We start from the raw sequence: 14,064 nt of genomic DNA, 5'->3' as shown, positions 1-14,064 counted from the left end.
TTTTCTATTATGTCACCTGTCAATACAGAAAGAAATATTCTCAATCCGAGGGGCGGGATAAACGGTTGTCTTTCAAATTCCCTCTGCACGCAATAGGATAGCGCTACAACCAACCAGAGCAACGAATAAGGTAGCGAAGTTAGTTGATAGATTCAACTTTTGCCGTATCCGGTCGGCAAAACTCCGAACACATCTTCCTTTTTTAAGAATGACGTCAGTGCCGTTCTTTGTTCTTTTCTCAAAGAAAAGCTGAACTCCAAGTCTTCCAGAAGACCTCTGTTCACCAGCAGCAGCAGCCATAAGCCCCGCCCACCGACTCTTTACACGATGTGATTGGCCTGACCAGAGTTTGGTTTTTCCAGCTCGCAAGTCAACGGAGAGTGCCTAGACCCCCCTGGCTGCAAATTACATTTGCTGCCGCTAGGGTGCGTCTAGATTTCTAGGCTAGCCGACGTTGTCTTTGCAGTAATCAGATCAGTATATATTTATGTTTATGTTTATGGGAAACATCCATGTGTCCAGACAAGGCTAGCAGCAGCAGCAGCGCTGCGTCAGACACCTGTCTGGTGTTTAAAGACAGAAAACGCCACGCAGCCAGTGTGTATGTCTAACCCTAAGTCTTCCACAAAGTGAGGGAAAACACCGGAATTAAATCAAATGTGATCCCTACAGTATTTATATAAAAAAAATGTCTTTGTCGGCCGGGTTGGCTCAGGTGGTAGAGCAGGCGCACCTTTTCCGCATGTCTTTCCCCCTCTCTCTCTCCCTTTCATGTCTTCATCGGTCTTGTGGAAACAAAGACCTAAAAATGCCCCAAAAAATAACCTTTCAAAAAAAAGAATTGTCACATGTATTTTCTGGGGGGGTGGTGGTCACTGAAAACTCGTAGCGCCAAACTCGGCTTCGTGTAGAAAGTGCTGCATCTTGGTCCGGACCCAGGACTGCTTCTGTGGGGGGAGCCTCCTCAAGGCCGGCGCCAGGCTCAGCAGGAACAGCGTGACGTCATCTCTCTGGTCCGGCTCGCTCGCACTCGCTGAGCCTCGCGGGCTTCCGTCCTCCGCAGGAACTCCTCCAGCAGAGCGTCGACGCTCTTCCTCCTGGCCCGGGGCGGCCTGGGAGACAGGCTGCAAACGGGACAAAAATATTACAGTTATGTCAAAGTACTGGGGGCTGGGACAATATGCTAATATCCCTTATAATGCCCATATTATTTTGGGGCATTGTAATTTCCCCACTGGGGATCAATAAACAGTATAAATAAATAAATGTTTAATGCTGTCTTTTTTTAAACTATCCACGTAATGTAACGTAACAAACAGCAAAATGTTGGTGTTATTTTGTCACTTATTGGGAGCAGTAGGCTAGATGGAGCCGGTTACCTCCAGTATCTGTGCTAAGCTAGGGTAGATGGAACAGGTTATCTCCAGGATCAGTGCTAAGCTAGACTAGCGCTGGGTGTGCCAGACAGAGAAGGGTATGTATGGACTTGTCTAACTCTGGGGCATACGCTGAATAAGTCCCAATAAGTCAGCGTGTTCCTTTAAAACCAGGAAAAGAAACTTGTGTCGTATATTACGATGTCCAAAATTTACTTTTTCACCCACCAGCCAAATGGTTAGTGAATGTTTGAATTTTACCGGCGACTCAATAGATTACGGTTGGGTTTTTTTGGCTGGTGAGTGAAGCAAATCTACCAGCCACTTGCATATTTTACCAGCATTTGGCTGGTAGGCGGGGCTGGTTTTGGACTCTGATTACAGTAACGCGAGCAAGGCCGTAAGCTTCGCTTCAGAACTCGAACCTCCAATGGCGCCATTTTGTTGCTACAAAGGTATCACCTCTTGTTAGCATTCCACTGACCGCCATTTTTTTTTTTTCGTCACTTGACAGCGAATAACTTTAGATCTGAAGCGTTTAAAGACTCTATTTGTCCGTTGTTTATTTCTAAAGAAACACGACAATGTATAAAAGGCTCCATTACCTTGTAGCTCACGTTATGGCTCCGTAGCAGACGCTTTTATAACAATAGGCTAACGATTGTGTCATAACCACGAGACTTACTGTCACACAGTAGAGGAATTACCGTATAGTACAGGAGAAGCTCACAGGCAGTTTGGACTTCCATTATCTGTTTAGGTTTAATTACTAATGTTAACTAGCATGTTAGTGATCAGTAATTACTAATGTTAACTAGCATGTTAGTGATCAGTAATTAGCCTGTGTCTATGTTATCTCCTTACATATACCTACACTCTCCGTCTCTGTAAGATTGGGAATGATTGAGATTTCTCTCTCACAGCTACCAGAAGACTTCACACTTTCAGACACGTTGCTCACGTCACATCTACGTTGTCTCTGTCAGTTGGAGGCTGCTCAGTAAAGCAAGAGATCACCGGAAAAGAGCTTCTAATATCCTTCACTGGTCTCCGTCCAGAGACACGGGGTCTATTGGTTCATTATATATATGTCAACGAACGCGAGTGTGTGCAACTTTCCCACCTGTGCCTGGGAGACGCAGCGCCACACTCCTCCTCGCCGTCCCATTCGTCCGACAGCTCCACCACCTCGGCGTCCGGCTCTTCGTACTTCAGATGCGGAGGCGGCGGAGGCGGCATCTGCTCCGCCGGCTGCGAGGACGAAGGGTGCGAAGAAGAAGAAGAAGAAGAAGCCAGGGACGCGGCCAGAGACGTGACCGACTGCATCATCATCTCAAACAGGTCCTTCATGTTGTCGTGCGGCTGCGTTTGGACGCCGCAGTCGTCTCCGGCGCCCGCCGCCATCGCCGCCTCCGAGCCCAGCTCCGTCTTCGCCGCTTTGAATCGGACGCCGTCTCTGTGGGCGGAGGACGGACGCTTCCTCTGTCCAAACTCAGAGGAGGACGAGGACGCCGTCGTCGTCGTAGCGTCTGCTACGAAGACGTCTACAGAGACACACAAAACCCATTTCATCTAAGTCCTGCAGCTGCAGAGAGGAAGCCATTGGTTGTCGACTATTAAATTAACCTCCAACTAGAGCTGGGCGATTTGATTTAAAAATCGAGTTGGTAGGTGTATACGATTCATATTTTCAAAAAATCAATTTGATTTAAAAATCGAGTTGGTAGGTGTAATCGATTCATATTTTCAAAATATCAATTTGATTTAAAAATCGAGTTGGTAGGTGTATACGATTCATATTTTCAAAAAATCAATTTGATTTAAAAATCGAGTTGGTAGGTGTATACGATTCATATTTTCAAAATATCAATTTGATTTAAAAATCGAGTTGGTAGGTGTAATCGATTCATATTTTCAAAATATCAATTTGATTTAAAAATAGAGTTGGTAGGTGTATACGATTCATATTTTCAAAAAATCAATTTGATTTAAAAATCGAGTTGGTAGGTGTAATCGATTCATATTTTCAAAATATCAATTTGATTTAAAAATCGAGTTGGTAGGTGTATACGATTCATATTTTCAAAAAATCAATTTGATTTAAAAATCGAGTTGGTAGGTGTAATCGATTCATATTTTCAAAAAATCGAATAATTTGGATGTTTAACAATCTTTGTTGCACACTGCACAGTGACTTTTCACTTAGAGAAAGGGTTTGCCTTTGCAATTTTGTTTATGTTGATGCACTTTAATTAAATACAATAAACATATATTTTTAAAATATATTTCCAGTTCGCAGTTATTTTGTTTTAAATGGAAGGGGGGGGAAATCGAATCGAAAATCAAGTTTTTTATAAAAAAATCGCCCAGCTCTATGCGAACTGTAAATATATTTAAAAAATATATATTTATTGTATTTAATTAAAGTGCATCAACATCAACAAAATTGCAAAGGTAGACCCTTTCTCTAAGTGAAAAGTCACTGTGCAACAAAGATTGTTAAAAATCCAAATTATTTATACTGTATTTGGATTCAAAAAAATCAATTTTTTTGAAAATATGAATCGATTTGACCTACCAACTCAATTTTTAAATCAAATCGATTTTTTTCCCAGCCCTACCTCCAACTAAAAAGTCAAACTTCTCCGATTGCAGCTTGTTAAATGTGAAGATCTTGAAAATGACAAAAACATGTAAAAAAAACAACAACAAAAAACCCGCCAAAAACGTTGATAAAGGCGACTAAAATGTAGAAAAAGGCGACAGAAACTATGAAAAATGTATGGATGAATGTTTGTAAGTCATTCTCAGAGATTATTAATACATTTCTTACAATATTCCAAAGATATTTCCCCACTTAAAAAGAGAATAGAATCCTAATAACCTTCCCATATATTGAGTCTTTAGGACTTTAGTTGATCGTTAAGATCTTAAAATGGTCTTCAACTATCAAATTAATCTGCAACATCGACATCGATTTAAATAATGTTTTATGAAAATAAAGTAAAACTTGTTTGATGTCAGCTTGTTAAATGTGAATATGTTTCTAGATCCTTCTCTCCTCCTTCCTTTCATGCTTCCTTCCTTCTCTGCATTTCTTCCTCCTTCCCGACATACTTCCTTTCCTTCTTTCATCCTTCCTTCCTTCCCTGCATTTCTTCCTCCTTCTCTACGTACTTCCTTTCTTCCTTCTTTCCTTCCTTTCATCCTTCCTGCTCTGTATTTCTTCCTCCTTCCCTACGTACTTCCTTTCCTTCTTTCATCCTTCCTTCCTTCCCTGCATTTCTTCCTCCTTCCCTACGTACTTCCTTTCATCCTTCCTTCTCTGCATTTCTTCCTCCTTCCCTACGTACTTCCTTTCCTTCTTTCATCCTTCCTTCCTTCTCTGCATTTCTTCCTCCTTCCCTACATACTTCCTTTCTTCCTTTCATCATTCCTTCCCTGCATTTGTTCCTCCTTCCCTACGTACTTCCTTTCTTTCTTTCATCCTTCCTTCCTTCCTTCTCTGCATTTCTTCCTTCTTCCCTACGTACTTCCTTTCTTCCTTCCTTTCATCCTTCCTTCCCTGCATTTCTTCATCCTTCCCTATGTACTTTCTTCCGTCTTCTTTCCTTCCCTTTTCCCATCCTTTCTGATTCATTTTTCCTTAACTTTCCTTCCATTCTTCCTTCCCTTTTCTTTCCATGCTTGCCTCCTTTCTTTCATCCTTCTATCCGTCCCTCCTCTTCGTCCCTATCTCCTTTCCTATACACTAATCACTTCCTTTCTTCTTTTCCTTACATACTTGAAAACTTACAGAAAGTTTCGAATCAGTGTGATTCATTTTTTATGTAGAAATAGTAAAACGTGTGTGATGTCAGCTTGTTAAATGTGAATATGTTTCTAGTCTCTTCTCTCCTACTTCCTTTCATGCTTCCTTCCTTCCCTGCATTTCTTCCTCCTTCCCTATGTACTTTCTTCCATCTTCTTTCCTTCCTTCCCTTTTCCCGTCCTTTCTGATTCATGTTTCCTTTACTTTCCTTCCATTCTTCCTTCCCTTTTCTTTCCATGCTTGCCTCCTTTCTTTCATCCTTCTATCCGTCCCTCCTCTTCTTTTCGTCCCTATCTCCTTTCCTATACACTACGCACTTCCTTTCTTCTTTTCCTTACATTAATTGAAAACTTAAATCAAGTTTAGAATCAATTTGAGTCATTTTTTTAGGAAGAAATAGTAAAACGTGTGTGATGTCAGCTTGTTAAACGTGAATATGTTTCTAGCCTCTTCTCTCCTTCTAGACCTCCTTAAGTACCGACCGTAGTCGTCGCCGTCGTCGCTGCGTGCGTCCGTGGTCGTGCTGCAGCCCATCTCGGCGGCGTGGAGCTGGGAGGGCTGGGGGTCCAGCGCCCAGCCGTTGGTGCCCGCCGCCCTGGCGTCGATAAACGGGTTCAAAAACGACAGGATGGCCGAGTATCTCCACGGCCGGTAGTTAAAGAGCCCGATGCCGCTCTCGCGCCTCTCTTTCTCCCGCTGGCGTTCCCTCCGGTGCTGGTCCCTCAGGGTCTTCCACTTCCTTCTGCACTCCGACTCTGAGAGAACACAGCAAGTAGAAGAACATACAGTACAGGCCAAAAGTTTGGACACACCTTCTCATTCGATGCGTTTCCTTTTTATTTTTCATGACTATTTACATTGTAGATTCTCACTGAAGGCATCAAAACTATGAATGAACACATATGGAATTATGTACTTAACAAAAAAGTGTGAAATAACTGAAAACATGTTTTATATTTTAGATGCTTCAAAGTAGCCGCCCTTTGCTTTTTTATTAATAAGGGAAATAATTCCACTAATGAACCCTGACAAAGCACACCTGTGAAGGTAAAACCATTTCAGGTGACTACCTCATGAAGCTCATTGAGAGAACACCAAGGGTTTGCAGAGTTATCAAAAAAAGCAAAGGGTGGCTACTTTGAAGAATCTAAAATTAAAAGCCAGGCGCGTTTGGACCTTGGAGCATTGCTGTTATGATGGAGGATTTACACCGTAATATTTTTATTTGTAATCTTCTGCATGTGTGTGTGCTGCTGTGGGTCCCTGTGTGTGTAACAAGCATAGTGTGCACGAGCCTAGGAGCATTTTACTAATTCTCTGTTAAAATAACAATGAAATGCTGCGTTACTGACTTTAGACCAGGTTTTTGTTGGTCAATGGCGTGATCACTTCCCGCTACCTCAAGATAGCAATACTCCCAGAATGCACCTGAACACTAAGATGCCAGCCGAACTTAGCCCCGCCCACAACATTCGAGGTTGGGAAGTTCTTCATAACATGGATGGTTCCCTGAAACACTCATCACAAGTCAAATAACTAATCAGTTCGCTACTTTCATTGAATTTGGGTGTTTTATTCAATTTTATAGAAAATTTTGTTTATAAAAGAACGTTGAAAAAAAGTGACAAAAATGTCCCATAAAAAAGCGCAGAAAAGTATAGACAAAAACATTGGAAAAAAGTAACATAAAAAAATTTGAAAAACATCAGTACTTTCATTGAATGTGGGTGTTTTTATTCAATTTTATAGCATTTGGAGGAAGAAAAAAAATGTGACTAAATAATGTCGGGAAAAGTGACAAAACCATCCGGACCGAAAACGTTAAATTTTGACCCAGAAAAACAAAAGAAAGTTGCACGGGAAGCCAGTAGGAACCAATGCGCTCGGAGCAGCGAGCCGCAGACAGTCGGAGGGGTTTGAGGGACGGACTCGCTATTGTTTTGATCTTTTCGAGAAGAGATCTGTTGTGAATTGTATATCAATAAAGTGGTTTAACGGAGTCTCTCTCCACAGCCACCGGGTAGCAGCTCCGGGCGGCCGCCTCGGCGGAACAACCCGAGTCTTAGCGGAGCGCTTGTTGACGCTATTAAATAAATTAACAACTTACCGGGAACCCCGACTATCTCCGAGACTTGTCTCCAGGACTCGGCTCTCATGTTCAGGTCCCTGTAGGTCGGGGAGTTGGTGTCGTAGAGACTCGGGAAGCCGGACACCGCCAGGATCAGTTTGTGCTCCATTTTTAGTATAAAAAGTCCCGAACCCGTCCCTGTCCTGGCGGAGTGAGACGAGACAAGAAGACAACAACAACGGTGTGTTTCCGCTTCCGGTGCGACGCTTAGCGACCGCTTATTGGTTCTCCCAGCCGCGCGTCACAAACACGTTTACATTTTAGAGATAATTAACATACAGTTTTGTATTTCTTTTATTCATCTAATAATATTTTTTAATTTATGTTTATGAGGTATTTAGTTTTTATTTATTTTATCTATTTTTTTTAAATGTGGGTGTGTGTGCGCTTGTGTGTGTGTGTGTGTGTGTGTGTGTGTGTGTGTGTGTGTGTGTCTGTGTCACTGTGTGTGTGTGTGTGTGTGTGTGTGTGTTTGTGTGTGTGTGTGTCTCTGTCTCTGTCTATGTCACTCGGTGTGTGTGTGTGTGTGTGTGTGTGTGTGTGTGTGTGTGTGTGTGTGTGTGTGTGTGTGTGTGTGTGTCCGCGCGCGCGCATGTGTACGTGTGTGTGGTAAAATGTCCAGCCTTTTTTTTCCAAGCTTGTGCTGTCTGATTTTTGTCAGTTTAGTTTGTGCTAAAAATGAAAAACAAACATGTTGCTGTTGGTCTTAATGCTCATTAGTGCTTTTGGTGCTTCCTCCACAGCGCTGTGGAGGAAGGTCTGGCAGAGCAAGACTACTTACTAACTTAAGTCCTTACTTCCTTACTTAGTTACTTACTTACTTACTTACTTTCTAAGTAATTTATTTACATACTTACTTACTCACTCACTTGCTTACTTAGTTACTCACTTACTTACTTCATTACTAGCCTACTTACTTACTTACTTTCTAACTCATTTATTTACTTACTTACTAACTTACTTCCTTATTTAGTTACTTACTTACTTAATTACTTTTTGTCTCAGTATTATTTCATCTTGTCCATACTGACTTTGAAGAGATCCTTCTAATGGAGGTCCTAGTTTCAGTTAAAGTTTACGTTGACTCTGAGTTGTATTGTTGCAGGTTCAGGGTCATGTGTCATGTGTCATCCTGTTACAGCTTCCCAACCGTGCAGAAACAGTGAGGGCCACAGGTCTCCCGAGGGGCCTCTAGGAGGGCCGCAGGTCTCCGGAGGGGCCTCTAGGAGAGTCGCAGGTCTCCTGAGGGGCCTCTAGGAGGGTTGCAGGTCTCCTGAGGGACCTCTAGGAGAGTCACAGGTCTACTGAGGGGCCTCTAGGAGAGTCGCAGGTCTCCTGAGGGGCCTCTAGGAGGGTTGCAGGTCTCCTGAGGGACCTCTAGGAGAGTCACAGGTCTACTGAGGGGCCTCTAGGAGGGCCGCAGGTCTCCTGAGGGGCCTCTAGGAGGGCCGCAGGTCTCCTGAGGGGCCTCTAGGAGAGTCACAGGTCTCCTGAGGGGCCTCTAGGAGGGCTGCAGGTCTCCTGAGGGGCCTCTAGGAGGCGACATCGCTCCAAACAGTCCTCACCTCTTAACTCTGGTCTGATGTGGTAACAATGGCTTAATGTCATACACACATAAACATAAATCCAATTTTTATAATAATATAAGACAAATTGGTTCAGAATGCAATGACAATAAAAACATAATAAATACAAAGTGACAAAACTATATATTATGCAGCCTTAACTTGTACTATAATTTATTCTGGTCTGAAATGGTTTTATGTTGAAATGTTAACTTTATATTAGTACCTTACTTGTATTTAATTTTTTTTGGGTGTTGAATTGTAAATTGAATACCCTTTATGTACATATTTTGTTTTGTGTCTGCACTCGGGAAGTCTTTATTTAACCCTTGTGATGTCTTCACCGTCGTCATTCCAGGTCAAAATTGAAAAATGCTTTTTTGGCCCTTTTTTATCCCTCTTTTGAAAGCTTTTTTTTTTTTTTTAATAAATGGTCAATAAACCTAATAAAATCACATTATACCTAATTTTTGAGTTTGAAAAAAAGCAGAAATGAAGAATTATTTTGACTAATGTAGCTCAGCGTAAATTCTTTCAGGGAGACTTCAACTGCTCCCTTTGACTCCTTCGTTCCAGTCTTCATGGCCCTTTCACCGCCACCACCAGTGGCGTGAGTCTAGACTCCATCGGGGGGGATATGTCTGGGTTTTTCTAACTCTTTAAAAAATATACATTTTATACGATCGAGTCTAATCTCCAAAGACTATGTACGATTCATATTTTGCATATGTAACTTACAAATAAATCTTGCATATCTGCAAGGAAGTCTCTCCTGATTGAAATAGAAGAGTTAAGATCAGAGGATGTCGAGTGAATCGCAGACTGGATTATAAAGTTTGGTCAGGATGCTGTTTTGAAATCATTTAAATAAAACAACCAAAAGTCAATGGAAGTAATCAATAATTTTACCTGCGAAGAACATGGATGTATATGTTCCATACAGCGTATATGCATGCATACAAGTTATTTTGGGTAAAATTGGTTTTTAAGAAACCATATTTCTGATTTTTAAAAAAACTTTGGTTGTCCTCGGGTCAAATTTGACCCGAGGACAACCCCAGGGTTAAAATGTGTCTGAATAGATGGATGGACACGAAAAGAAACAATGCATTCCTTCCTTGTATCTGTAACTATCTATATCTTGTAATTCCCCAGTAGGAAGAAGCAGCTTCCCAGCAGCTGTGTGTTGTCTCATCGACACTCTCAGTTTCATCACAGATTGTAAAAACATCTTTTGAAGGGGGGGGGGGCTGCTATAGAAGATAACCAGATTGTTTGTCCTGTTACATTTGCAACGACTACATCTCATCATAGACAAAACAAAAAGCTTTGACCCTGAAATGTTTTTCTTTTGTGCTGAAATTCCATTAAAAGGTCCCATGGCATGACAATTTCACTTTATGAGGGTTTTTTTTAACATTAATATGAGTTCCCCCAGCCTGCGTATGGCCCCCCCTGTGGCTAGAAATGGTGATAGGTGTAAACCGAGCCCTGGGTATCCTGCTCTGCCTTTGAGAAAATGAAAGCTCAGATGGACCAATCAGGAATCTTCTCCTTATGAGGTCATAAGGAGCAAGGTTACCTCCCCTTTCTCTGCTTTGCCCGCCCAGAGAATTTGGCCCACCCATGAGAGAGAGAGAGAGACATCATGGCTTTCAAACGAGCAAAGTGGCAGTTGGTGAAGGCCACACCCCCTCCACCTTGCCCCCCCGTCTCCTCCTCAATAGCTACAGACACAGAAATGGCACATCCTAAGGAAAGCACATTGTGGGACTGGCTCTAGTGGCTGTCATTCTGCACTAAGGCTGAATTTCGGGACATTGCAACAAAGAGACTTCAGATACAGTATTAGGGGACCACTAAGGTCTATATAAAAGAGACTTCAGATACAGTATTAGGGGACCACTAAGGTCTATATAAAAGAGACGTCAGATACAGTATTAGGGGACCACTAAGGTCTATATAAAAGAGACTTCAGATACAGTATTAGGGGACCACTAAGGTCTATATAAAAGAGACTTCAGATACAGTATTAGGGGACCACTAAGGTCTATATAAAAGAGACTTCAGATACAGTATTAGGGGACCACTAAGGTCTATATAAAAGAGACTTCAGATACAGTATTAGGGGACCACTAAGGCCTATATAAAAGAGACTTCAGATACAGTATTAGGGGACCACTAAGGTCTATATAAAAGAGACTTCAGATACAGTATTAGGGGACCACTAAGGTCTATATAAAAGAGACTTCAGATACAGTATTAGGGGACCACTAAGGCCTATATAAAAGAGACTTCAGATACAGTATTAGGGGACCACTAAGGCCTATATAAAAGAGACTTCAGATACAGTATTAGGGGACCACTAAGGCCTATATAAAAGAGACTTCAGATACAGTATTAGGGGACCACTAAGGTCTATATAAAAGCATCCAAAGAGCACCATGTCATGGGACCTTAAAAGTTTGAAAGCTTTGCAGAAAACGAGAAAAAGTTTCTCCTGAGAATCTCACACTTGTGCAATGACAGCAAAGGAATACAATAATGTGGATCTCAATTCATACACGAGATCACTAAAATACACTCAGCAAAGTTGGGGGAAATCCCCATCAGTTTCCCAGACTGTTTACTATAGCCTAAATAAAGCAGCAGGGGTCAAAGGTCAGCAAGTCTAAAAATAGAGCCTCCAAAAGGTCAGAGAAGTGAACTGTGCAGCAGCAGGAAAGGCTAAAAACACACCGAGCGGAGAGGAGCGTGGCTGTGGGGTCGACGACGTCACTCTGAGGTTCAAGAAGGGACGCCGAGAACTGGAATCTGGGCACAGATGCTGAGACAGTCTTTAGCCCTCCTGTTGTCCTCGGGGTCACATTTGACCCATTTTCAAAAAGTTTCTATATCAAAAATGTGGCTTTCTTGCAACCAAATTGTCAAAAATAAATAATGTGGATGGTTCCTACAACACTCTTCACAAGTTAAATAAATGACCAGTTCACTACTTTGATTGAATTTGGGTGTTTTAGTCAATTTTATAGCATGGAAAGAAACATTTATAATAGATTCTTGAAAAACGTAGGGTAGAAAAATAAAAAAAAGCACAGAAAAAAGTGTAGAAAAAGACGCCCAAAACGTTGGAATTGTTTTGCATCACAGTCGACGGGGAAAGAGTTTCCAAAATCTCCACCAAAACCAAAACGCAGATTGCAAATTTGCAACAGTCATTATTAGGACTGGGCATCGAGAACCGGTTCCAACTTGGAATCAGTGGTGTAGTCTACGTGATAGGCAGGTATACGCAGTGTTTCCTTTAGGATTTTTGTTAGCAGTGGGGGGGCAGGTCTGTCCGAACAACAACAACAACAACAACCCCCCACACTCCCACATTTGATAGAATGAAATATTCCACTGATTCACTTCCCGTTTTAATGTTTCCAGATGTGTGAAATCAGGACGGTGAGCTGACAGAAGTGACAAGTTGACAGTTGTCCAATTAGAACAGACCCACCGCAGTGACGTTTTGGGTGGAGCTGGTCGTTTAATAGTCGACTCGGGAGAAAGAGAAACATTTTGACACTAAGAAATCTCCAGGATTTCCATATGCCCACTTAAAAATATGCAATGATACGCAACAACATAGTTTTGGGACAGAACTTTCCTCTCAGCTATATGTTTTCGCAAATACGGGGTTGAGCACTGTGACAGCAAACTAAACTAACAGGGCAGAGCATGCAGAGAGACTCTTCTCATCTTTTATGGACCCGTTCCTCACTGAGCGCGGTGTGCAGAGTGTGCGTAGCGAGATAGACTGACGGTAAAAAGAAATATATAGTGTAGATGTGAGTCGCACATGCTCAGATTTAAACGCTTTACGGCATAACATGTCATACTGAAATTTGTGAAATCCATAAAATTATAAACTTGTCTCTTTACATACAATAACAGAAGATGGAAATTGTTTCAAAAAAACGTTGTAGCTATCTATGCTTGTTTGATTGCTAACGTTAGTTCAAAATCCCATTCAGGTGACAGCCTTTGATGTGTTTGATTGCTACCTTGTAGCCAGCAGTGAACCAACTTGGTTTTGTAGGTCCATTTTTATTGTATTGACATTACAGAAGTCTCTCGTTAGCAGGTTCTTGGAGGCTACTAGTCACAAAGTGACACATGCGCGACTCACATCTGCACTCGACTCACATCGGGTAGTGACAGTGGCGGCGAGAAATGTGTTTCCCGTTGCTAGGTAACCTTGTGTTGTCTTCCCGTCGACCATACAACTTTTCTGGTCGCTTTTCCCAAAAGTTTTTTTGTCACTTTTTTGTCTCTTCTCGATGTTAAAGTGTTCATATAATGCTAATTTTCATTGTTCGTTTCACTTGTATTTAGGGGTTGTACCAGAATAGGTTTACGGGGTTTAATTTTCAAAAAACACCATATTTTTGTTGTACTGCACATTGCTGCAGCTCCTCTTTTCACCCTGTGTGTTGAGCTCTCTGTTTTAGATACAGAGCGAGACATCTCACTGCTGTACCATCTTTGTTGGGAGGCGCACATGCTCAGTACCTAGGTAAGGATCACATCAGACAGCTGTTTGTTTCTCTAACTTCAGTCAGTATAAGGCAGGATTAGCCGGGAGGCTTCTTCTAAACAAGGGCGCACTTCCAATTAAGCGTGGAATACCTGCAGAACAGGGACATGGAAGTAGTTCTTTTGGAGATTATGGTGAACTAGTGTGTGTTGTAGCAGTGTTTTGCCATTGAGAACGAGGTAGCATAGCTGGATGTTTTTTTTTTCCAAGTTTGTATGCGTGTGGAAGCACCAGAGACACAAAAGAACACAAAATAATGTTGTTTTTTTCCCACGCTTTTGAAGCTATTTCTGAACTTTTTGTCACTCTTTTCAATGTTCTTTTATAATTTTTTTCCCCCAAATGCTATAAAATTGAATACAACACCCAAATTCAGTGAAAGTACTGAGCTGATCTTTTATTTTAGTTGTGAAGAGTAATGGTTGCAGGGAACCATTCACGTTATTTCTGATATAGAAACATTTTGAATATGAGTCAAATTTGACCCGAGGACAACACAAGGGTTAACCCTCCAAAGTTTTTTTTATAGCAGAAAACATGAAACGTCGAAATAAGCGCTGAAAATGTAATAAAAAACTAACAAAAAAACGACAAACTTTAGA

The 14,064-nt window shown here is 41.6% G+C and overlaps 1 protein-coding gene across 1 annotated transcript; it reads right to left on the bottom strand.

Moving 5' to 3' along the window:
• Positions 1–871: 871 nt before the first annotated feature.
• Positions 872–7,493, bottom strand: LOC114573597 (uncharacterized). Its single transcript, XM_028605870.1, has 4 exons — positions 7,295–7,493; positions 5,670–5,942; positions 2,500–2,920; positions 872–1,124 (listed from the first exon to the last, which is right to left on the bottom strand). The coding sequence occupies exons 1-4, from the start codon at positions 7,422–7,424 to the stop codon at positions 983–985; spliced, it is 966 nt and encodes a 321-aa protein (XP_028461671.1). The 5' UTR covers positions 7,425–7,493; the 3' UTR covers positions 872–982.
• Positions 7,494–14,064: the final 6,571 nt, after the last annotated feature.

This window comes from Perca flavescens, chromosome 18, assembly GCF_004354835.1.
Source record: "Perca flavescens isolate YP-PL-M2 chromosome 18, PFLA_1.0, whole genome shotgun sequence".
NCBI lineage: Eukaryota > Metazoa > Chordata > Actinopteri > Perciformes > Percidae > Perca > Perca flavescens.
The sequence above is the reverse complement of the archived record's forward strand: the minus strand, read 5'-3'. Positions and strand labels throughout refer to the sequence as shown.